This window comes from Trichosurus vulpecula, chromosome 3, assembly GCF_011100635.1.
Source record: "Trichosurus vulpecula isolate mTriVul1 chromosome 3, mTriVul1.pri, whole genome shotgun sequence".
Classification (NCBI taxonomy): Eukaryota; Metazoa; Chordata; class Mammalia; order Diprotodontia; family Phalangeridae; genus Trichosurus; species Trichosurus vulpecula.
Genome location: NC_050575.1, coordinates 433,310,270 through 433,336,516, shown reverse-complemented (window position 1 = coordinate 433,336,516; position 26,247 = coordinate 433,310,270). Strand labels below are relative to the sequence as shown.

General features: G+C 45.8%; 1 protein-coding gene across 1 annotated transcript in view; it reads right to left on the bottom strand.

The window, feature by feature from the left end:
• The window catches only part of EXOC6B (exocyst complex component 6B), a 618,488-nt gene that overhangs the window by 238,277 nt on the left and 353,964 nt on the right, over window positions 1–26,247 (bottom strand). Inside the window, exons 17-18 of the mRNA XM_036751845.1 lie at window positions 24,304–24,438; window positions 20,555–20,734 (exon numbers count right to left, since the gene is read on the bottom strand). Of these exons, the coding sequence (XP_036607740.1) occupies window positions 20,555–20,734; window positions 24,304–24,438 (315 nt within the window). The remainder of the gene's footprint in view (window positions 1–20,554; window positions 20,735–24,303; window positions 24,439–26,247) is intronic.

Genomic DNA, 26,247 nt, shown 5'->3' with positions numbered 1-26,247 from the left:
ACTATATTTTGCAAATTATGTAGCCATTCCAGCCATCCAAAACCACTTTCTGAAATAAAGACCTTTTTTTTAAATACAGACTTTTGTTTTTAAAAAATATTTTTAAAATAAACCAGAACACCACAATCTCTGAAGAAGTCAGTACTTTTTACAATACAGCAGGCAAAGAAGAGATGCCCATTGCCACATGGCTGAAAAGGGTAAGAGCAGGGAATCAATCAAACACAGGTTTTCTGGCTCTAAATGAAGAATCCTTTCGAACATACCATGCTGTAAATAGACAGAATATGTAATCAAGCTATTTAAACAAGGACAGAGCAACACATTTTAGTGCCCTTCAGACTCTGGAATGCCTAAACCTTTAGAGATGGAATTTGCTTCTTTCCTTTATCGCTATCATCTTGTTCTCAGGTAGGAGGATGCTAAGGAAGGTTGAGGGAGTGGGTTCAAATTGTTGGGAGCAAATCCAACTTATATCCTCACCAATTATCAGTAAGTACTAGGCCAGACTGGAGTGCAGAGAAAAACTGCCATGTTCATGCTGCTCTTTTGTGGCTTTGGGAATAACATTCTTTCCATTGGGAAAGAAGAGATTTTCCATGAAATACAAAGCAGCTGCCATGCTGGAAACAAAAAACGGACTAGTGGCGGGGGGTTGGGGCTTCTATTATTCTCAAATAGCTAGCGCCATGGTTTAATAAAGAGATGACAATACTCCTAAGGAGGATGACTAGGGGAGACTTCCTCCAACTTGAAAGTCAAAGCGGATTGCATTGATTACCTTCCTGAAGTTTGTTTCATCACATGGTTTTAATAGAATATATTTTCTTGAGAATTAAGTCCTGGAGAAATCCAGGGAAATGGATGTCTCCATAGAATTAAACTCACGATGAAAAGGCTACTGCCTTTTCCAAATGTCTTAACTTCCAAAGACTGGCAAACAGGCTGTTGACCTTTGATAAATTAAATGACGGCTCTTCAAGAATATGTATAATGGTAGGAGCACGGGCTTGACCAAGGCAATTAATTACCTTTTGAGAACTTTCATACCTACTTGCTGCTGCTATGAAAATGAGACTGTGGAAAAGGGGGTCTAAGGGTGCTCCTAAAGAACTCTCACCTTCCTACAGCCTCCCCTAAGCTTGGCACAGGGAGTCAGCCACCCACCATTCTGGAGAGCTTCCTCACTTCCTCCTGACATTGCCAGGGTAGCCATGGAACACTCTGGCTACCTGCCTGTCATCCCTGATTTTCACCGCACAAACAGTCCATCTTCCCTTTCAATCATAACAGCTTGCTAATGTCTTTCACTCCCATTCTTGCAGCCTGCTCACACCCATCACATGCCTCTCCACTGCCCTGTGCATGGTACTCAATTCCAATTCTTCAGTGGCAACTGTATTCCACATCTCACTGTCATAGTAACTCCAGCAGAATATTAGTATTAAAAAGATGGCCCCTTGTTTTCACAGAAAGCTTGGGCGGGGGGGGGGGGGGTTAAGAAGCTCTACAATTTTCCAAAGGTGATCCAGCTCTTCTTCTTCTGTTTGTTCAACTCCAACCTCAACTGGCTGTCATCTCTCTCATCCGTCCCCAGTAGAATACGCATTCAGATGGGCAGGCTTTACAGGTTGTCCATTCAAGCACATGCTGAAATCTGGGCAGTAGGAATTCTTCACTTATTGGGTCTTTCAGATGAGGGTGGACAGGCCAGCTCCTCTGTGTGATTACAGACCTCTTCTGGGAGTTCTGGAGCTTGATGCTTGAATACTTGAACGTCATGTGCAAATAGCCTCAACCAGTATCAAAAATGGAGCCATTTCAAAATTCCTTTAAAAATTAAAACAACAACAACAACAAACCTTCTCCCAAAAGGTTAACAGGGAACTAAGGGCCTGTGCTCAAAATCTTCCACTAGTTACCTGACGACTGGTTAGCACACCTCAGCAAACAGGGTCCATATTTCAGAGAACAGGGCAGGTTATCCATGGGGTCAGGAGAGTTAAAAAGCACTGGAGAGGGAATTCTATCTGTCTAAATGTGGGGCTTTGCTCCATCACATCCTGGCTGGGTGGGGAAATCCTATCAGCACACTAAACCTCAGTTTCCTCACCCGTAAAAAGGAGATGACACTTGCACTAAAGATCACGCAGAGTAGCTGATAACTCCAAGGATCAGAGATACAGAAGTTTGTAGTATGTGTGTGTGTGTGTGCGTGCACGCACACACATGTGTGTAAAATAATTCATAAAGTACATAAGAGAGAATTCTTTTTTTGTGCTGGGAGAATTTCACAATCTCGATACTGTCTTAGCTCACCTATGTCCCTGTAGCTGCAGCAATGTGACCTAGCCTTTCATCTGGGACATTTGGCCCAATCGATATGATTTTCAGCATGTGTCTCTGACCCTATCAAGGGACAAGAACAAGTCTGAGTTGTGGCCAAATCCTGACTGCGGCACAGGCTTGGAAACTTGGGAAACGAGAGGCTGTTGCTGGAACACAGACAAATTCATTGTCCTGGAAGTTTCTCTGTGTTTGCAAAGGAAATCTGCTGCTGTCTAATTTCGTGACTTCTGGAAAGATGGTTCAGGGCTTGTGGAGGTGACGTGGTGTTAATCAGAACTCTTTTGCACGTTTGCAAGTTAAGGGGACTCTTAGGAGATTTACCAGAGCCAACAGATGAAACAAGGGATAAGCAGCAAGTTGCAAGACTACTGTTTCACTTACATTTAAGCCTAAAGGGAAAAGAGACTTTAACTCCTATTAGAGAGAGCTTGGGGAGGTTCTGTACAGGAGCAGGAAACTGTAAATTTGTTCTGAATCCCTTACCTTTGGAGTCGGCATTTCTTGTCTCATTTTCCAGGGTGTTTTTTTTTACAACTTCATTTATCTTTTTTCCGTTGCAGATTTGGCAGGATTGGCTTGGGATGAAGTTTTCTCCTTAAATCAAACTTCTACTATACTAGACCAAACATGGACTTGGTGATAATCGGACAAATCACAATATCACCAAAAAGACAAGATGACAAATCCCTGACATTTGGGTTGTGCTCCTTGTTCTCAGGGAAGGAAGGAAGGAAGGAAGGAAGGAAGGAAGGAAGGAAGGAAGGAAGGAAGAAAGGAAGGAAGGAAGGAAGGAAGGAAACATTTATTAAGCACTTACCAGGCACCATGTTAAGTGCTTTACAAATATGATTTTAGTTGACTCTTACAACACCACCATGAAGTAGGTGCTATGATGTTCCCCATTTTACAGTTGAGGAAACCGAGGCAAACGGGGGCAGGGGCTTGCCTGGGGTCCCACAGCTAATAAGGGTCCAGGCCAGCTCTATCGGCTGTGCCACCTCTGAGAACAGAGACTTAGAACTGGAAGAGGCCTTAAAGGTCTTCTAAATCCCATCTTCTTATTCTGAAGAGGAGGACACTAACGCCCCGATAAGGGGAAGCCTAAGGTCTCCCCAGCAAGATCTGAATACACCTTTGGATCCCAAAGCCAGCCCTCTTGCCGTCACAAGGCAGGAACCACATCGTTTCAAAGTGTGGCGCTGGTCCCGCTGACAATGCTCTCCCTCTCTCAGGAAACACTGAAAACATGGCAGCTGGCCCTTTCAAGGGAAGCCAGAGGGCCACACACATCTCCTCTGCCTTCCGGCCCAAGCAGACCTCAGGCCCCTGCAGGGAAATGGGGGCAAGACCCAGAGGGAGGAAAGACACAAAGGCTTTCCAGCCTCACGACAGTCCTGTGAAGCAGGGGCTTCTCTTCTCCATCTGAGAGTCAAATCAACAAGGCAACGAGTGCTTCTTAAGCACCTACTATGTGCTAAGTGCTGAAATGACACCCATGAAGAGATGAAGAAACAGGCTAAATGACTAGTCAAGGCTCCCACACCCAGCAAATGCCGAGTCTTCCTGACTAAATCCAGCCTCTCCTTAGGACACATTGTCTCTATGACCTCTCTCTGATAACCAATTTAATCTAATTTTTAGTTTTCCAGTACTGGAAGAAACATTTGCCTTGTCAAGGAACAAGAACACATCATATGCTTAACTGTTAAAAGTGTGGCATCATGCTGGGAGAAGAAGAGAAATCTGAAAAGACAGCTGGAATCCCACCAGGTTCTATGTCTCGTGAGGAATCCTTCCCTCGTTGGACCAGTCCTAAACAAAACTGACCTTCCTTGACCCAGTTATCTCCTAGAAAACCTTAATTTCCTTTTGGAAGTAGGGGTTTCCTATGGTTATTGAGTCATGAAGTGAAAACCAGAAACTCTGTACTCCAGGGCGAGGGCCTTCTCTGTGATTCTGAACCAGGGGAGATCTTGGGTCCTTGAGCCACATCCCCCAGGGCCGCAAAGGTCCACAAAAGCCTGTGTCTGGGGTCCTACACAGCAGAGAATTAAAACCACACGGTTTCCAGTAGGGCTGGCTTCCTGGAGCACTGCCTACTCAGACTTTTACATCTGTCATTTTGGGTGGTGGCTCAAATTAGGTTTTAGGTTGATTCTTGGTGAGACACAAATTTCCAAAGCTTACTCTCTATGGCATCTTTTGACTTCTGTGATAGGTTAGAGTCATAACCTACTCTCTCTCGTGCCACAATAAACCAGAGAGAAGGAATCATCTAAAAAGAAAAATCAAATCAGGTAATATTCGTAAAGCACTTAGCACAGAGCCTGGCACACAACAGGTGCCATACAAATGCCAGTTATCATCATCACCATCATCACCATCATCATCATCACTGAAGGTCAAGGTGGAAGTTGGACTAAGGAGCAAATGAGTCAGTCGATCAGTTGACAAGCATTTATTAGGCACTTACTGCGTGCCAGGCACCAAATAAGTGCTGGACACTGAAAAAAAGCCCAACCTTTTAAGGTCACCGTCATGGTCACACACGGCTATAAATAAAACTAAAGATCTCCGGCTAAACTCTCTAAGGAGGTGCAGGAAGCCTTTCGGGAAGGCTCAGCTGGTCACAAACATGGCTGCAGGGCCAATCATGAATAGAAGCATCGTTTCCCAGGCACTAGCTATAAAGTGCGTTACTAATGATTCCTCATGACGCTCCTAACCTCTCCCTCCCCACAGGCCGAGCGTGCCCCTGCATACGAGCCCCACCTGGATGGGGCAATGGTCACCAGCTACATCTGGAGGATGATTTCTTCTCATGGATTTCACCATCAAGGACACTTCTCTGAAGGTTGTGACTTGGGGGGAGGGGAAGCTGTTGGGAACAGGGTTAAAAAATTGGATGAATTCTCAGTGGAGGAGAAGAGAGTGGGGGAAAGAGAAAATAAAACTGAATTTAAACAAACAAGCTAAAATTTACATCTAATGCTATGAGTGAACAAAAGGGTCAATTAGGTCAGCATGGTCTAACGACAAGAGAAGAAAAAACTAGAAGGTTAAAATCGTGAGAGTGCTGAAGAACGGAATTTCCTACCACGGTTAGTGAGGTCCCATCCTAAGAATTACCTTCTACTGCTCTCTGGGGCCCTTCCTGTTTGGGACAAAGGGAAGCTCTGGCTTCTTCTCTCTTCACGAGCTGACGCAGGAATTCCCTATCAGGCATGGGGGCAGGCTTACTTCTCTGCTCTTATAATTACAGAGCACTTTAATCACTATATCCATTTTCCATCTAGGGAAGCTAAGGCCCAGAAAGGACCAGGATTACCCTTGATTACACAAAGCAAGTGAGTATCGGTGAGAACTTCAGCTCTGATCACTCAATTGCAAATTTGTTGCTTCCCCAAATCATCTGACTTAAAGCTCTGAAGGAAGCATTCAGTGGTCCAGAGTGGTCCCCTATCCCACTGATACAGAAGAGGACATATGTCCCCGAGGAGAAGAAAAGCCCTGGGAGAGTAACAACTGGTCCTCCAGAAATTAAATCAAGTTCCTTTCTCAGAATGGTTCCCATTCTTAAGCTGAAGGTGCTCTCACAAACCAGTCGTCCCCAGGCTCTGGGAGAACTTGGGTAGTGTGTGCTCTCTGAAGGGAAGCATGGTAAGTCTTCCGATGGTGACCCCAAGGTAAGTTTCAACTGAGCGGAAGGTTATATACACGTCTGACCTAATCACCACCTCTCATGTACAGGAATGACACAGGGACAGAAGCCCCTTATTAAATCAGACCAGATGCGAGTGACGATGGACCACGAGACAGCTGGGATGGACGCTACTCACGAACTACCCGTGAAACGTTATCATTGGATAAGCTGGGAGAACGGAAGGTTTAAAATTAAGAAGATGTAGTAAGTACTAGGAGACACGATTAGAGGCATTCAGTGAACCAGACACCAGGTCCCAAGCAGTTTCCTGGGCTTTCAACAGGCTGGCTGCACCAACACAGCTGTGCCTGGCACCTTCCTGAGAAGAGAGCCCAGCCCTGCCCTGGTTCTCCTTAGGGAAAGCAGACTTGCCTTGTCTGTGGGGGCGTGGGGGAGAAACCAGGGCTAGAAGAGTGGTTCTGATAGCTGCTCATCACAGACAGTTATTTACGGACATGCTGACTCCCTCCACAGAATGGAAGCTCCGTGACTGGAGGGACAATGTGGTCTAACCCGATGCCTTCCATATAGTAAGCACTTAGCAAAGGCTTATTGAGTGCTTGGGATCTTCCACTTTGGAACTGGGCTAGTGGCCCCAAGGGAAAGGTGCTCCCCACCCTCCTGCCTGAGAAGACGAGCAAAGTAAATGGAAGACAACAGCACAGACCCCAAAGAGTGCGGATAAATGAAGAGAACGCCCTAAACGGGGCCTGTGGCCGCCTTCTGCATCTTTAAGGCACCTGATACAACTGATGCTGTTCATCTATCTTGTGATACTTTGGTTACGGAACCTGGAAGCTCCATCAGAAATTGTCTTAGAGAAAATCTAGTCTTGCTTCCTCAGGCTCAGATCCACTGGAGAACTTAGGCTACAACCTCGGTCCACTGAAACTTATTCCGGGGTTCTTCCTGCTACACCACAAGGGCAGGGACTGAGGTCTCCCGTACATCTAAGAAAAGAGCTCAAGAAATCATTCAGGCTAGAAATTTATACTTCTACAAAATCATGTTCCTATGGGCCACTGGAAATTAAAATTCCCCTAAATAGACTTTCTTTGCAAAAAGAAACGACTAACGAGGAGACGTTATTTGAGCACCATGAATAGACTTCATCTCTCTCCCCAACACACCGGCTTTTATCTTGTCATCTTTCCCTTGGGCCATCCCACCTCCCAATAAAGACCATGGCTGGTTCAAAGCACCCTCTAATAATGTTGGCTGTAAAGCAGGGCATACTGGACAGAGACAACACATAGGTCATACTCACCGACATTGTGGAGTGGGCACTTACATTCCCCTAGGGAGAACAGAGGGATTGTGAATCAAAGGCAGAGGGGGAAAGAGAACAGGAAGGAAGAATGGCCAGAGATTCCACAATGGCCAACAGGATGGATTCTTCTGAGGGGATGCGTATACATGTTGGGGACAAGGGTTCAACAGACACGGGCACACAGGTTCTTCAAGGGGATCTCAGGGTTTTTGACCACTTGTCCTGGGAAACTTTAACATACAAATTCCCCAAGTTCATAGACAGCATTAGTGGGTCATGCTGGGAACATCACTGATGGTCCTCCTGGAAGCTGACAGAGAGGATCGTCTCCTGCGGGCACGGAAAGAAAGGAGGCAGACAAGGACAGGGAGATGCCGCACACTCACAGAAGGTTCCATGTTGGAAAACTGAGACTTCCTGCTGGAACTGCATCCCTCCCTGGGAGAAGATTCTTGACAAGAGTGGCCATAAACAGGGTGGAAGAAAAACAAGCAGCCAACCAATGGATGCTGTGTTTAATTAGCTCTCCACTGTGGCTTTGTAGTTTCTGGTTTTTTACAAAAGGGACACTGCATTTAAAGAAGTGGCGCAAGAAGCTATTTCTTCTCCCATGTGGTAGACAATCAAGAAAATCAAGCCTTCTTTCAAGGACCTATCTGCAAATGCAGGAGTTGCAGGGGTCACTGCATCTGTCTGGCAACAGCAGAAATGTGGATATGGTCAACATGGCACCAAGCAAACAGTCCCAGCAAAGAAGCCTGAGGTTTTACCCAGCTCCAGCTGCAATCTGTATGCACCATCTGGCAAAAATCAGCACAAAAGAAAACTCCCTTTTCAAAGAGTTCAAGCAGAACTACTTGAGGCTCTGCACTTGGGGTCTGAGCCCGAGGAAAGACGGCTTCCCCTCCGCAGGTCACTGTCACCTCCTGACCCCGAGATTACCTTCCAGAAAAGGTTATCGGGGCACAAGCCTACCCAGGGATTAAAGGAAACTTAAAAACAACAGCCCGGCAAAAGAGGGGGAAAACACACACACACACACAAAACTTCCTTGCTTTGTTAGTCTAACAGTCACTTTAGGTGTTGACAAAAGTCTCCATCTTGGAGCAGCCTAAAGTCAACAAATCACTGTGTCTGTGGGAACCAATGTGAACCAAAGATAACAAGTGATTCCCATCAAAAACAGACTTTTCAAAAACATGCCTGGTCATCTCTTCAGCAGGTAGAGTTGATGATCGCTGCTTCACCCAGAGGTTTAGGCAACAGAGCTCCCTCCTTGGGACCCCACCTCCTGAAAAATGACAGCGAAGTCTTCAAGAAAGAGGCCCAGGTCCGAATCCAAGAATCCCTGACTTGAAAGAGGCTTTGGGGGCATCTAGCTGGAACCATCCCTGGCACGGGACCTACAACGCCACAGCCCCAACCATTTAGTCCACAGCAAGGAAGCCAAACAGCGACAAGCTTGCGGAGAAGGGGCCCCACGGGGCAAGAGTGCGCTCTGTCTGATTTCCAATAATGTGTTGTTTGTTTGGAGACATTTGGGGCACTTACTAGACCGTTTTAAAATTGTGGCTATAAACCACCATGAAAGTCCCGTATAGCAGGGGCGTGCGCCAGAGCTCCGTTCACTTAACCGTGAACTCCTCACCCTGTAACATGTGCAAGAGATACGCGGGGGGATCCTGGCTCCAATTTACAAGCCCAAATTTGCCGTCTTGTCAGAGACGTAAAAATGTACTTTATAAAGACCCAGCTGTAATTTCCCAAGCAGCAAACGTTTCCTTCCTCAGGAACATGAGAAAATAGCTTTCCTTCCCCACCCCCAGGCCGGCCTTCCCTCCCCTCAAATGAAATGGAAGAGCTGAAGCCAAGTGAGTCTGCGGGAGGAGAGCCATCAGAGAGGGAACAAGGACAGGCCGGCTTCCCTCCCATATCCCCGCTCCCCTCCCAACACACATACATGCACGCACACACACGAACACGCACACACACGCACACCCACACCCATATCCACACCCACACTGCTGAGGGTCACAGAACAAACCTATGTGCATCAAACACTGGGCGAGGAAGAAAGAAGTAAATCTCCCCTCCAGCATCCTAGCCCAGGTCCCCTTTGGCTCACGGACAGAAGCCTGGCTCGTTATAAGGCTGTGCCAGCATGGAGGAAGCTGGGCAGGCTCTACCCTGCCTGAGAAGCGCCAGGCGGAGAAGCCCCAACCACGGACGGGTCTCACCGTCCAAGCAGTGACCAGTCTGCCGGTCGGTCACCTGGGGACAAATTCTTCGGCCACGGTGGCCCAAGGAACCAAGAACAGTACCAAAGAGCGCTCACGCCGGGCAGCGTTGCCGGCTACCCGGGCAGAGGAAGGAGCCCCGAGGGTTAGGAATCACCAGGGGGTTAGAGGCATCCGTGATCATCACCTTACCTCTCGGAGCTCCACGTGTGAGATCCCTGTCCAGGACCAACGAGGACGGATGCTGACATTTGGCCACAAATAAAACCGGGAGACCAAGGGAAGAACCCGCGGTAAAGGCGGCCCGCGGACCTTTCTTGGAGAAGCGAACGGAAAAGTGGGAAGAAAGAAACGGCATTTCATGGAAACATTTGGTCGTCTTGAACTGCGACGCTCGTGATAAAAATGACAAACAGCCAAGAGTGAGAGCTCTCGCAGCTCACGCGGTCACACTATTCACAGAGGACGATAAGGCGGGGAAAGCCTGTAAAAATTCAACAAACTTCTCCAAATAAAGTCCATATTTTAATACTTGATGCTTTCTGTGGAAATATGGGCAAATAAGACGGCAAAAACATGCCGGAAGTAAGGAGTACGGAAGCGAGGAAGTGACAGGTTTGCAGACTACTCAGACACTTCACGCCCATGTTATGGATACTTTCTTCAAGCAGAGTCAGAAAGCACCGGAAACAGAAAGGGCCAAATAGCATCACAAAAAAGGAAATGATGAGATTTTAACAGAGAGGAAGCAAATGATGATTATTATGGGAGTCCTTTTTGAATCAGCCTTCTGTGTATAGTCAGACCAACCACCTAGAATAAAATTCAAAATCACTACCAAACTAGAAGAAAAATGAGATATAGCATTGATTTCTTGATCAAACAAGCTGTTGATGCCAAAAATGAGATATGGATAAAAGAACAGACATTGACACATACTACAACCATACTGCTGTATGTCTCCGTCCAACAAGGAGATATAAGAAAACCTCAAACTAGATCAGGCAGCAAACACCCATTTCCTTGTCAAGTATGGAGAGATGGCAGCCAAGGGCAACGATGGTTAAATCATAAATCCATTTGTAATGGAATAATTTCTTATGGAAGAAGATGATGGATAATTATGACTGGCACTGCCTCATAAACATGCGAAACAGAGGAAGGAAAATCCAGCTTAAAAGAAGCCCATATCCCTAACTCCCAACACCAAATAAAAAAAGAAGCCTGGAGAGATCAAACTAAAATAAAAAAGTCATCCGAAGGACACTTAAAGACAAAAACAGGGCTATAAAAAAGTAATACATCTTTAGATTTTTATAACAAACTTTTTTTTCCATCAATGACAGTGGAGCCACCACATTTTTACTCCAACATCACAGCAAAGAAAAATGGCAAATAAGAAAATCAATATGGGAAAAAAGCAATCAACTACTCCATAATTATTTATTCTGCCTATTATGTGAATAAATAGACTAGACCAATACAGAGAGAAGATCTGTCCCAGAGACCACAAAAGTTTTCTAAAAGAAAGTCGGGAAAAAATCTTGAGGGGGGAAAACAACTTCATATGCGGTCATTTCCCTTAAAAAAGGATATGAGTAATGACTATCACGTATGACCGCTTTCTTGTACCTGAAAACATTTTAGAAGAATTATCTATGCACGTATGAGGGGCATCTTCAGTGAAAATTTGAGAAGGGAGGCTTTTGTAAATGACAAATCTACAATAGACCACACTGTCACACAACTGACTAGAAGGGTTAGGGAACAGAAGACCCTACCGTGCTTATTACTTACTGATTACCTTTGATTTATAAAGTGAAACACGCACTTCAAGGCTGTCTTCCAAGAGGATATCTACAATGCCTGTGTCAAAAGTACTAGGAGAGTTCTTAAAGGACGTCAATGACACTCCCAGGCAGATGGTGGATCATTCTCTCTCTGTCAGCCACCTCTGTGTCCACATACCTGCTGCTGAAGAACAGCCCCCTTCCCCCATCCTACCCATTATGACAGGGTCCACCTGAAATGTATGCTGCATACTCTCAGCTGGGCTCTCACTGCTGCTAGGCAATCCTAGCACCTCTCTAATTAACAAACTATCCCTCTACAACAGCTCTTCCAAACCTTTTCATCTGTCCAGAAACCTCCCACGGCTCTTCTCCCCCCCACTCTCTCAGCTGAGATCCTTGCCTTATACTTTACTGAAACAATCATGGCCATTCACCGTGAGCTCACTTTTCCCTCCTCCTCCTCCTCCTCTCTATCACTCAGGTGCCTTCTGCCACTCTCCCCCCTTCACCTCATCTCATATGAAGAGGTGGTTCTACCTTTTGCCAAGGCTAATACTTGTTACTTGCACAACTGCTCCCATTCCCTATAGTCTCCAGCAGACAGATTGCCCCCTTGACCATTCCCACTCTCTCAATCTCTCCCTCTGACTGCTTTTCTCCTGCCTACAAACATACCCATGACTCCATCTTCAAAAACCCTCCCTTGACCTTCCATCCCCGCTAACTACTGTCTCATATCTCTTCTGTCTTTTGAGGCTAACCTCCTTGAGAAGGCTACAATGGGTGCCTCCGCTTCCGTTCCTTTTAATCTCTTCTGAAATTTTTAAATTCTGGCTTCTGGCCTCATCATTCAACTGAAACTGCTCTCTCAAAAGTTATCAAATGATCTTGTAATTGCCAAATCTAACTGCCTTTCCTCGACCCCAACCTTCTTGACTTCCCAGCATCCTTCGACACTGTCAATCACCCGCTTCTTTTGAGATTCTTGGGATTCCACTCTCTCCTGGCTCTCCAAACTAAGTGACTGTCCCTTCTTCGTCTCCTTTGCTGGATCTTTATCTGACTCTTACCCGCTAACTCTGGACATTCCACAGTGCCCTATTCTGGGCTCGCTTCTTTTTTCTTACACGATTTCACTTCGTGATCTCCTCAACTTCCATGAATTCAATTATTGTCCCCATAGTGATGGTTCAAAACTACTTATCCAGCCCTAACGTCTCTGCTGACACTCAAGCTTGAAACTCCAGCTACCTAGGAGACATATAGAACTGGATGTCCTGTAGACACCTTAAACTCAACATGTCCAAAATGGAACTCATTACCCTTCCACCAATCCCTCCCCACCTCTTGCTCTACAGCTACTGCCCTGTGTTACTGCAGAGGGCAACATCAACCTCCCAGCACCTCCCGGATTCCTCACTCTCTCACCCCTCATATCCAGCACCCATCAATCCCACCTTTGCAACCTCTCTCAGATATGCCCACTTCTCTTGTTTGACCTGTCACCACTCTGGTGCAGACTTGCATTACCTCATACTTCTGTTACCATGGTGGCCTGTTGGGGGGCGGGGCATGTCTGCCAGCCTGAAATCTCTCCCACTCCAATTCATATCCATTCAGACACCAGAGAGATTTCTAAAAAAAAGATGTGATGATCCTGTCATCTCCCAATCAATAAACTCCACTGGCTCCCTAGCACCTCTGGGATAAAAAATAAAATTGTTTGGCTTTCAAAGCCCTTCACAACCTAGCCCCCTTCCACCTTCCCAATCTTCCGCCTTACTCTCTGACACGTCCTCTTCCATCTAGTGGCATTGGCCTCCTGACTGTTCCACAAACAAGACCTTACGGGCATTTCCACTGGTTGGCCCCCAGGCCCAAAAGGCCCTCCCTCTTCATCTCCCACTGTGGCTGCCCTGCTTTCCACCAAATGTCCACTGAAATGCCACTTTCTACAGCAAGTTTTTCCCAATCCCTCCCAATTCTAGTGCCTTCACTCTGCTGGTTATTCCCCAAATATCCTGTATGTCCCTCATTAGTGCACGGCTGTTTGCATGGCTTCTCCCCCATTACACTGGGAGTCCCTTGAGGAAAGTGACTGTCTTTTGCCTTTCCTTATATCCCTAGCACTTGGCACAAAGTGAGTGCTTAATAAATACTGACTGAACAACAGAGAGAACTATTTTCAGTAACTCTTTAATATGAAGTGAAGCACAAAACAGAGAGACACATGCTTATCAATGGTGTTGGACACTATCTGGTCAATGGTACAAATATGCAGGGAGGTTCTCCAATGGCTGCTGTTAATTGCATCAAGCCTCAAGCCACAGAACACTGCAGAGACTCATAAGTCAAAGCACTACTTTCTCCAGAAAGAAAAGAAAGCAGCAAGTGGATGAAAATGTCTGTTGTCCAGACAAAGCGTGCTATGCAAAAGGACAACCCACAGAATGAGTTTATTGCGACATATTTTCAACCAACAATGGAGCTGGACAACGAGCTAGATCCAGAAACGAACAAGAAGAGGAGAGAGAGAGAAGGGAACAAGTATACATTAAGTGCCTACTGTGTGCAGGCACTGTATTAAAACAAAGAGAGGAAGAAAAACAGACTTGCCCTCGAGGAGCCCACAGCCTAATGGCAGAGACAACATGCAAACAACTCTGCGAATACAAGCCATATATGGGGTAAGTGGGAGACAATCTCAGAGAGAAGTCACTAGGAGAACTGGGAAAGGATTCTTCTCCCCATAGAAGGTCAGATCCTTCCAAGCAGTACTTGTACCCCAAGAGGACTGCCCTTTGCCTGGTCCACTGGAGGTACCGAATAAATGCCCACTGATGGATTGTCTGATTGCAAAATTGGGTTCCACTGAGGTTCTGAAAGAAAGATATGCCCCAAATCCCAAATCGGCTATAGCGACAACACAAGCTGGAGAGGGACCACAAGGAGCTGAAGTCACTGGGGAAAGGTCACAGAAGAGGCGGGACTCAAGCTGGGCCTGGAGGGAAGAGTACAATGGTGCTCAGAACTGAGAGAGTTTCTAGGCTGATGAAGATCCACCAAGTGCTCTCAACGGCCAGGTTTCACTCTCCCCCTCCACTCCAGGCCTCACTAGCAAAAATCAAGCTAGGAAGAAAATACCTTCCATGTGCCAGCTTTAATAAGCCCAAGGTCTTAATTAATAACTAAGGGAGCAGCTGAGTTACCTGGCTTGTATCATCTAAATAGAGACAGAAGCTGCTAACTGGGTCACAGCAAACTGAACAGCTGCTAAGGCTTCTTCATAGCTATTATATCAGGTTAAAAAAATAGAAATACTAAATAATTGCCCCAAACACAAACAAACCCCAAAGAAACACAAACTCCCCAAGGGATTCATGATCATTAACTAAACCAACAGCCCAAGCCCCACTAATAAGGAGATAATTTGTTGATTTCAATGCAGCAAACTCAAGAAACGTAAATCTTCTTAACTACGCAGGAGCAGTAAGCATATGTAATACCCTAATAACCTCAGACATTTGCTTTCTCAGTAGACAGAGAAACAGTGGGTAGAACTGAAGTCTGTGCCCTTGGAAGTAGAAAGGAATCAGAAGGGGGCTGCATGTGGGGAGATGGGTCTGGGCCTGCCAGAAAGTCTCATGATCACTAGAAGTAATCTAGACAAGGCCACAGAGGCAGGGACATGGACTGGAGCTGCTGGGCTTCAAGGACTGGGTCCCCTGATAACTCCTAAAGGTTCCTCCTTGACAAAAGCCCAGCCACAGGCCAGCTGACAGGATCATGAGGAACATGGGAGCTTACTAAGAGAATTCCACTGGCAATGTGTTTGGTGTTTCAGGTCAGAGACTTGAGGCTAGGCTGAGGACAAGCGCTCACTCACTGGGCTCCTTCCTGCGTCAGGTGAGAGTTTCTCTTTTCACACTGTACCAGTAACTCCCCTTTCCCTCAGCCCTGGGAACTTCCTATGTGTTCAGCATTGTCTAACACATACACTACACACGTTGGACATAAAAAATTGCCAGAGGGATTTAAAAAGGATTTCCTTACTTCAGCAAGTCTGTCAAGGAATGAAAATGCTCTGAATAGTCACACCGCCCTGCTTCCCTTGAGAAAGTGCTTCACAGGCAATGACCACAGCATGCTTCACTCACCGCTTTTTAATCTGCCCATAATGCCAACGTTTTCAGGTGGGGAAAGAGAAGGAATGAGGTCAGTAGAAGGTGCAGAATTAGAAGCAAACTGTCCTTGTTGGTCCTAAGCTCACAAATGCTCGCCCTAGCTTGGTAAACGAGGTACATAAAATACTGAAGAAAATCACACCTTAAAAAGCAGAATTGGCCAGATGGAAAGAGAAGCACAAAAATTTACTGAAGAAAATAATTCCCTTAAAATCAGAATTGGGCAAGTAGAAGCTAATGACTCGATGAGACATCAAGAAAAAATAAAACAAAATCAAAAGAATGACTCAGAAGATCGATAGAGAGGGAATTTAAGAATAAATGGACTACCTGAAAGCTGTGACATCATATGTCAAGAAATCATAAAGGAAAACTACACTAGTATCTTAGAACCAGAGGGCAAAATAAAAACCAAAAGAACCTACCAATCACCACCTGAAAGAGATCCCAAAATGAAAACTCCCAGGAATATTACAGTCAAATTCCAGAGCTCCCAAGTCAAGGAGAAAATACTTCAAGCAACCAGAAAGAAACCATTCAAATACAGTAGAGTCACAGTTCGAATCACATAAGATTTAGCAGTTTCTACATTAAAGGAGTAGGGGGCTTGGAATATGATAGTCTGGAAGGCAAAAGAGCTAGGATTACAACCAAGAATAACCTACTTAGCAAAAAAGAGTATAATCCTTCATTATCATAATCCATCCAAAAATGGACATTTACCGAAATAGAGGATTTTCAAGCATTGTCACTGGAAAGAATAGAGATGAATAAAAAAATTCACATTCAAACATAAGACTCAAGAGAAGCACAAAAAGGCAGACATGAAAGAGAAATCACAAGGCACTTAATTAGGTTACACTGATTACATTCCTATATGGGAAGAGGCACGCAATGGGCAAGTTTTTCAGTGGAGGGGAAAATGGGGTAGGAAGAACAAGTGAACCTCACTCTAATCTGAGCTGGTTCAAAGAGGGAAGAACACACACACACACACACACACACACACACACACACTCTCTCTCTCTCTCTCTCTCTCTCTCTCTCTCTCTCTCTCACACACACATGGTTGGGTATAGAAATCTTACCCAACAGGGAAGTAGGAGGGGAAAGGACTAAGAGAAAGATGGGGGTGTGAAAAAAGTGGAGGCAGATTGAGCGAGACAGTGGTCAGAAGGAAAACAGGCTTTTTGAGGAGGGATAGAATAAAAAAAAGAGAAAAAGGATAAACTGAAGAAAATAGGATGAAGGGAAATAGAAAATTAGTAATCATAACTGTGGATATGAACAGGATGAACTCACCCATGAAATGAAAGTGGAGAGCAGAATAAATTAAAAACCAGGACCCAATGATATGCTATTTATAAGAAATGCACTTGAGGTAGAAAGACACCTCAGTTAAAGAGTTAAAACAAGGGACTGGAACTGAAGTACAGGAGATTCCAGGTCAACTAAGAATTTTGACTTGTTAGTATTCAGCCCTGATAATTTATGTGAAAGCAACTGCTATCATTTGAAGGCAGACTAAAAACAACGGGCCAGCACGGGAGGTCACAATCAGCTACTACATGGTAGGATTAAATGACCTACCCCCATCACCCACGTTGAGAAGTGAAGCAAAGAGGCAGGGTTAGGTAGGTAACTTGCCCCAGGTCACTGAAGCCAATGAAAGAGCTAGGAAACAGACCCAGGACTCCTGACTCCTGGTTTCATACTTGAGATAGCATTTCCTCTCTTTCAAATATTTTTTTAAAAGATAATTATCAGGACATACAGGGATACATTTTCAAAAACAGGCCCTGAAGTTGAGCATGCAAAATGGGTAATTGTGCATGCAATTGTAAATTATACAATGGGAGCCTGAAAAAATTCACAGGCAATTATCCTCTCTGTACTCACAACTCAAAGGCTATGGGATAAACATCTTTTAAACTTAACCTTGTTGTGGACACTCTTGGCTATTATTAAGAAACACACAGCCCAAAATCGTTCCAAAAAGGAATATATTGAGAATTAAATCTTCTTTATGCAAAATGTATCTCCTCCATGAATCACTAAGAACTACAAATAATTCCCAAGGATAGAAAGACAGGAGGGAACAGCTGTTCTCTGATTTCATTCAAGACCTCGATGAAGATGAGATGAACTGGAATTCCAGCAAGAGAGATGTTGAAGGAGCAGAGTCAGGAAGACCACCTGACAATAGTCTTCTAAAGAAGGACAATGCTTTATTGAGTTAGCAGAATCTCCTTCTCTGGAGGAAGAAATGCCTATCCCTTGGAAAAGATGCTGGTAGGAAACTCTGAAGCCATGACAATGCCCTGGACAATCTTTTTAGATCCTTTCAGCCTGAGTATTTAAATTAGCTCAGCTGAAGACCCTTGGTAGGGGAGCATTAGACAATTCCTGGGAGGTTGACTCATCCAGGACAAACTGTATATGAAGGAAAGTTCTCTTAAAACCTAGAGTCCAAGGAGGCACCTTGTCAAAGAATCATAGGATTTAAGGATGAGAAGGGGGTCTCAGTGGTCACCTAAGCCTGCCTCACCCTTCCTTCTTGGCTATGATACTGTTGGCAGGGCACCCAATTATGTTTCCCAAAATAAGTGTTTCATTTCATTCCTGCCAGCAGCAGCTCTGACAAACCTGAAAATCACATCTTTGGTTCAAGAGGTGGCTCACTGAATCCTCTGTCTACCAAGAACTGAGAGTCCTTTGAAATAATAATACATGAATAAATTCCCCCAAGAAGTGAACCAATGAAGAACAGCCATGATCGCTGAATCAGAGCAGCTGGCCATTGTGTTTTGGCTTGTGATTGTATAAGAGTCACTGGTTGAGAGGACGGAGACAGGTATCTTCCTCTATAAAAGGACCTCATTTCCAAAGGACACAAAGACAGGACTTGGCAGGAGTGGTATTATCCTGCCTTCCCTTAGTTCTGTGAACCTATGGCGCACGCACATAAGATCTCACCCACTGCTCAGGATGGCCTTTCCCCTAAGGGATATTCCTACCCTAGACTCACACAGCGCCCAAATCCATCCTGGTGGCGGCTGAAATCCAAAGAGAAGTAATCAGGACCCCACTGCACTTTCTGGCTCATTATGTTACCCTCACATCTCAGAAAAAAACTCAAGAAGAAAATATGAAACTAAGCTTAGTCCAGATGAAAGGCCATGGGCTCTAGATGCAGAGGGTTCAAATCCCCCCGGATATCAATGACCTGAGTTAGAATGGTTTTCCTCATCAGTAAAATGAGGAAATTGGACTAAATGATCATAGAGGGCCCTTCCACTCTACATCCATTTAAAACCTTGTAGTGCTACATAAATGTTGGCTATTATCATCCTTCCTCCTAGCCCAAACCGCCAGCCCTTCAGATACGGCCTTGCCATTGGTCCTGGGTAAACCAGTCTAGCAGACGAGGCTAGATGGGGGGAAAAAGATGGGATATTTTCTTTAAACATCAAAAAGACATTGTCCGTACTCAAACCCCTTGCAAAGTAGAACAGACTGTGAGAAATCGCCACTCACATACACCAAGCAGCAGCGACAGAGAACCTGCAAGCTGCCTGACCCACGGGGATCAGGCACACTGGATTCTGGAGAAGTCAGAGACTTTGGGCCCAAAGCCTGCTGCTGCCTCAAGGGCCAGAACAAGAAATGTGACCCAAACCGAGAGGAGCATTATTAACAAACTGCACAACGGAGCCCGTGTGCCATATGCACTCCACAATTCAGCCTGAAGTGAGGACCCAATCAGAATAAGCTGCAATTGGGAAATATTTAACAACATAAATGAAAATACAATTAAACTTAGTTCACATAACATTTGAAATCTAAGTTAATGTGTGGTCCACAGCGATGCTCACGTAGGGGTTAGTGACCCTGTTTCTGCTGGAGCCTGATCCCACTGCACGACTGAGGCATCCCTAAAAGGGAGGGCAGAAGCCAAGGAGGTAGCAAGAAAGAACCAGATGAAGGGTACTGGGGTTATTGCTGTGGTTCAGTTGTCTTCAGTCGTGTCTGACTCCTCATGTCCCACTTGGGGTTTTCTTGGCAAAGATCCTGGACTGGTTTGCCATCTCCTTCTCCAGCTTATTTTACAAAAGAGGAAACTGAGAGAAACAGAGGTAACAGGGTCACACAGCTAGTAAGTGTCTGAGGCTGGATTCAGGTCTTCCTGAGTCCAGGCCTGGTGCTCTATCCACTGAGTCACCTGGCTACCCTGCAATGGAGGTATGGCAGCAGAAAGAGCAGGGTCCTCTAGTTAAGGCTTGGCAGGAAGACTGTTAAATGAGAGCAAGCAGAAAGCAGAAATGCCAGCATAGGTGAAGGGGGGACCCCATCTTGGGCTCCCCACAGTTCTCTGCAATTGCTCCCAGGATCTGGGGAGTGAGGCACTTCTGCGTAAGTGGGGTTACATTAGGATTTCTGACTGAAAGCCAAGCCCAGCCCAAGTCCTCAAACGCAGCTTCTGAGACGATGCTGCGGCGTCACCTCTCATGAGCTGGGCCTCTAGCTCTTTGGCTGGATGAACATCTGAAGGCTTTTGGCTACCAGAGCTGGGGATGGGAGATGATGATGGGAGGTGATAAGGTGTCTGCCTTCCGCTGCAACTGAGATTTTCATAAAAGATCTGCCACTGCTCCCCTCTACACCAAGGCAGGCTCATGTGGCAAGGACAGATCACTGGCAAGAGGGCAGAAGGAGAATGGGCTAGCCTCCTCCTCTGTATAACCATGCCACTAGGACAGCCAGAGTTCACACCCAGGCCCACTCAACTGCTCCCTGTGGGCAGCACGTCAAGACAATGGCACTTCCCAAGAGAACAAGGAAGGCTTCCCTGAACAGCATTTTCCTCTTTGTTCTTTACTCTGTTTCTAAGGATGGCTTATGGGGCAAGGAAGGGGAGGAGGGACAGGCTCAGAAATAAAAGGTGACACAAAAACGACATGTATCAATGATTCGTTTTTGATCCGAGGGAGTGTGGACCAGGGGCAACAGTGACTTACAGGAAGGTGTGTGAAGACAGCAAAGGTGCTCCGAAGAAAGGCGATGAGATCCGTCAGGTAATCGCTGGCACCGCTGCCTGAATCCCCGGCCATCCAGTCATAGTCAGCCAGCTGCAAGAACTGGTCAATCTTCTGGTTGAGGTTGGTGTAAATCTCTTCTTCTGCAGCATGCCGGGCATCCTGGGGAGGGAGACAGAGTCTGAAAAGCTACGCCCAGTTGGGCAGGAACCAGTGTTGGCAGCCCCTTGACCCTTCCATCCCATAGATATGACATTGAGGTCTAACAGGCAGGCCAGGGTCGCCATTAACTTTGTCATCTTTGTCCCTGCATAATTGGGGGAAATCTGGTCCTTCTTGCTTATTGATCACATACCAATGCTTTTACATGATTCCTTAACCTAAACTATTTCCAAGAAGGCCAGAAAGCTCCTGGGAGCAAGAAGAGGTAAGTGCTCTAGCCGGGTCTGCATCCACAATGAAGAAATGAAAAGCATTCTGACAAGACCACCCCCAGGAAGCCCTTTGGATCCCCTGCCCCCTCATCATGCAGCAAAAGGTTTCCATCTGCAAGGGGATGTTCTGGGGAAGCAGTAGCTTAGGAAAATACACAACATGTAGCCACTGTAACTGCTGTGTTTATATGAGTGCCGAATTAGCTGGGTTGAGGGAGTCCTGGTAAAAAGACCTTCCGATGTGTTTGAGAGTGAGCATTCAGTGTTTCCCATAAGCCCTGTCAGCACGACCTTTACTGGTCTCCAGAAGTTCCCCTCTGCTAAGCAGCTCTCTGGCACTGCACCTCCGGTGGCCTGCTGCCCATTTTTAATAGTTCTCTTTTTGTATTTTTAATCCCAGAGCAACAACAGAAGCCATATGCCACCCTCTTCCATGGGGGCTGTCTTGGCCAGGTGTGCTGGATGGCTCTTGAGAAGGGGAAACTCAGGTCAAGGGAAGAACAGGAGGCAGAGCTGACACCACAAAGAATAATGCCATTTGTTAAACAGCAGCTGGGTGCCTGGCATCTGCAGGCACAATCCCTGCTCTCGAGAAGCTTCCATTTTATTGGGGGAGATATCACACACATATATGTTACATAGGATTGTACATATATGTATGCACATAAGTATATGTTCAATAGACATGTAACATAAACACAAGATAAATTCAAGAGAGATCAATGAAAGGCAGTTTGAGAGAGATGGCAGGAGTAGTTGGCCGGTGGGGGTTCGAGCAGCTCTTGCATTGAGAAGGGAGCGGCTTCCAAGTGTGGGCCAGGACAGAGACATGGATGGGAATGGAGTGCCATGGGTGAGAGACAAAAAGCAGACCAGCCTGGGTGGTCTGTGAGGGTAGAAGAATGGGAGGATGGGTAAGGAGGCTGGAAAGCCCACTCTGGGTTTTCAGGATTAGACTCTCTCCCAATTCTCTTCCTACCTGTCTGACTTCTTCTCAGCCTCCTTCGTTGGATCTTCATCCAGCTCATGACACTTAACTGTAGGTGTCCCCCAAAGTCTTGGGACCTTTTTCCCTCTATACTATTTTGTTTGGTGGGCTCAGGAGCTCCCATGGATTCAATCATCACCATTAAGTTAATGATTCTCAGATTGCTTTGTCCAGCCCTAACCTCTCTGCTGACCTCTAGCATCATATCTTCAACTCCCATTGGGGTCTCAGACATCTGGAACTCAACATGTCCCAAAGTGAGCCCTAAAATTATCTTTGCATCCCCCCTTTATAAAGTCCCTATTATTATCAGAGGCACAACCATCCTCTCAGCCACCCAGACTCACAACCTATCCTTGGCTAGCAACTCAATTTTTATCCCCCATATCCAAACTGTTGCCAAGTCTAATGGAGTTTTCCCCTAAAACATCACTCAATGTACCCCTTGCTTTCCTCTGAAATGGCCCCCACCCTGGCAAAGGCCCTCCTCACCTCATTACTGAACCATGATAGTGACCTGCTGCTCAGTCTCCCAGCCTCAACCCTGTCCCCACTCCAATCCATCCCTGACTCTATCAAACTGACCTTTGAAGGCACAGGTCGGATGACATCACCCCTCAGCTCAGTAAATTCCAATGGCTCCCTAAGGCCTCCAGGATCAAGTACAAAATGTTCTGTTTAGCATTCAAAGCCCTTCATAACCTGGCCCCCCTACTTTCCAGTATTCTCGTACCTTACTCCTCAGCATGTGCTCTGATATCCGCTGACCCAGACCTTTGCTTTTCCTTAAATAAGTCACTCCACCTCCAGACTCAGTATGTTCTCACTGGCCATCCCCAGGCCTAGAATTCTTTTCCTCCTCATCTCTGTCTCCTGGCCTTCCTAGCTTCATCCCACCAGCTCTACAGGAAGCCTCTCCTGATGCCCCACTAAGGCTTCCCTCAGAGATTATCTCCAATTTAGCCTGTTTATAGCTTGTTTGGACATAGCTATTCACATGTTGTCTCCTTCAACAGACTGTGAACAACCTGAGGGAAGGGACTGTCTGCCTTTTGCCTTTCTCTGTATTCTCAGCACCTGGTTGAGGGGGTGCCACACAGTAGGCACTTAATAAATGCTCAATGACTTAAGAGTCACCCAAATCACTTCTTTAAACAACACTTATGATGAGGCCTCACTTTGCTGAAATCTCATTCTTATCCATAAAGCAGGAGTCAAAGTAAACCATCTAGATCATTCTGAAATAACTTGACTGAAGTAAAGGGCCATTTGTGATGTCCTGGTAGGTCACTTTCATTCAAAAGGGTCAGAAACCAAGACTCGGAACTGAAAAGCAGCTCTTTCAAAACACAAAAGCCACGAAGAAAGAGTCAGGATTGATACTCTCCTAATTCCAAAGAAGGTTCTTTTTCTGAAATCCTATCAGACCCTTCCTAAAGTGTCATCTCATTAAAGAAATCGCTCAGTCTCAGATGGGTAATATTAGGAATATTTCACAACTTTATTTGCTGTTTTTATTTCAACTTCAATTTAATCTGCCCATCAGAAACATCCTATAATCTTGTTTTAAAATAAGTTTTTACTGATGTTGTCTGTTTTTTATACCTAATTTTCCTCAATATCCCTCCTTTTCCTCCTTCCAGAGAGTTATTCCATATAACAAATAGTATTTTTTTAGAGATAAGCAAGAAAGAGAAGAGGAAAAAAGTTAACACAACTGACAAATACATTGAAAAAGTCTAAAAAATACACTAAGGCACTGCTGGTGGAGTGGTGAACTGATCCAACCATTCTGGAAAACAATTTGGAACTATGCCCAAAGGGCTATAAAACTGTATACACTTTGGTCCAGCAATACCACTGCTAGGTCTGTACCCTATATAGATCAAAAAGACAGGAAAAAATTATATGAACAAAAATATTTATAGCAGTTCTTTCTGTGGTGGCAAAGAATTAGAAATTGAGGGGATGCCTGTCCATTGGGGAATGGCTGAACAAGTTAGAGTACATGAATGCGATGAAATATATTGCGCCAATAAAGGGGGATGGTTTCAGAAAAACCTAGGAAAACCTGTACGGATTGTTGCAATGTGAGGTGAGCAACAGAGGTGGGGCTCTTCACTCTTGACTCAGCCCGAACTACTCTTCTAAGGGGGTAGAGACTACACAAAGAGGACGATTAAAAGGACCCAGAGGACTTTTTCCCAGAAAACAAGATGAACAACCCAAGAAACAATCCCTTCTAGGTGAGCCAAGTCATCCTCAGGCCACAACCACCAGAATCCGAGGTGTCTGTGGGGTCCTCTCACCTTGAACGTGGTGGTCCCATACAGCTTTGTGGTGTGGACCGTCTCGGGGAGCACATTCGTGATGTTGGTGATGAACTCCTCCAGGTACTTGCAGGATTTCTCCAAGTGGGTCGTGTTGATGATAATCTGGACAAGCTACAAAGCAGAGAAAGGTAGATGGGTACAGGGCTCATACATATGTTAAATGAGCATGCCTCCAACCCCAGAAAGGGGGCTGGAAGGGAGGGAGATGACAAGCTGGGCACTCTGGCTGGTACACAGTAAGACAGACCATCACGAAAGGAGCATAAATCACAGCAGCTGAGGAGGACAGTAACACACACACAGAAGAGTGCTAAGAGATCCTCCTTCTCAGGGAAGGAGGTTTCCACCTCCGCACCCCCCTCCCAAGTCTCCCATTTCTTTGGATATGCTTATAGAAAGGAAGGGGCAGATGAGATGAAATGAAATGGTAACATGTCAAACTAAGTGCAGAGGCTTGTTCACACCCAGTTATCCCTTTATAACATGTGCAGGAGCCTCCCTGACAAACTCAGAAGAGCAGCCAGACTGGCAGGATGAAAACTGGCTATGCCCCGGGGAGCCCCAGAAAGCCTGGGCTGGGGGGCGGGGGAAGAGGGTCTGTCCTTCCCCTTGACGCCACTATTGCTCTGATGTCTGGGAAGGAGGGCTGCTCCTGAACAGGCGCCAGAAACACCACGTTCCCCAGGAAGCAGTGAGAGACACAAAAGCAGTGTGCAGAGAGGTGCAGATGTAGGGTGCCCAGCTAAGCCATCCACCCAAAGGAGATGCTGTGCCCATGGGGAGCACAGGGGGCGGCCACACCAGGACCCGGAGGGACCAAGGCAGGAACTGCCTGGGCCACATGGGTTTCCTCTGGGTACATTTCACTACTAATAGCGCCAAATGTCTGTGCCCACTCTTGTAGAAAGTACTCCAGGTTTCACAGGAATAAATGTGTTGTAGCTATTGGGCTTACTATGCCATCTTAGCAAATGCCTTTCCTTGGAGATAAATCTGTCTAATGAATGACTAAAAGAAGACATTTATGCCTAAAGAACAAATATGCTAACTGCCTCTAGCACCCCACATGGGGTCCTATAAAAAATATCACCAAGGAAATTCTCCAAATGTAAAGAAATAAGTGGCGCGATGACCTTTGTTGGCTCACCAGTGGAGGCTTAGGAGCTGCTGTTTTAGGAATATGGATCCACAGGGGGGTGAGGGGACACCCCCCTGGACAGCACAAGTACCACGTGGAGAGGTGGCCCAGAAGAGCTCAGATCCATGAGGAGCTACAGTGCAGGGATCTGCAGAGGCAAAGGCATGGACTACATGGCTCCTCAAAATGCCTCCACTTGGCTCACCTCAGCTTCATCATCTCTCATATGAGGCTGGCACCTTACTTCAATCATGAGACCTTTTCTCACACAACCTGTATCTAAAATAAACCACATAGAGCAACGAAGTTCCAACCTGTCTTACCTCTTCTTTTATAATGTTTCAGGGATTTGGTTGTTTTGGGGTTTTGGGTGATGGTGAGTTTTTTTCATACAAGAAACCACACAAACAGTGTATATGAAAGAAGGTGGGTAAAAGATACAGTGTCAGCAGTGAGAAGTACAGTGGGGCATCGTATTGCCAACTTTGCAGCCCAGTGATATGCCCTTCCCAGACGATTCCAACGGCTTCCAGGCTCACAGAGCAGAGCACTCCAGGTCCACTGGAAGAATGGTGCTCAATATAAGATGTGTTGATCATAGGCTCTATGAACTCTTTATAGCCCAAGACCAGTGACTCTACCCACAATTTACAGAATGAGAGAAGTGAGAGTTGAAAGCCAAAGCAATCTCAGAGATAACATACAGAAGGCAGAAGACTTCCAAGAAAGGGGAGCTCACCACCTCTCAGATAGCAGCCTACCCTTCCTCTAGACAGCTCTAA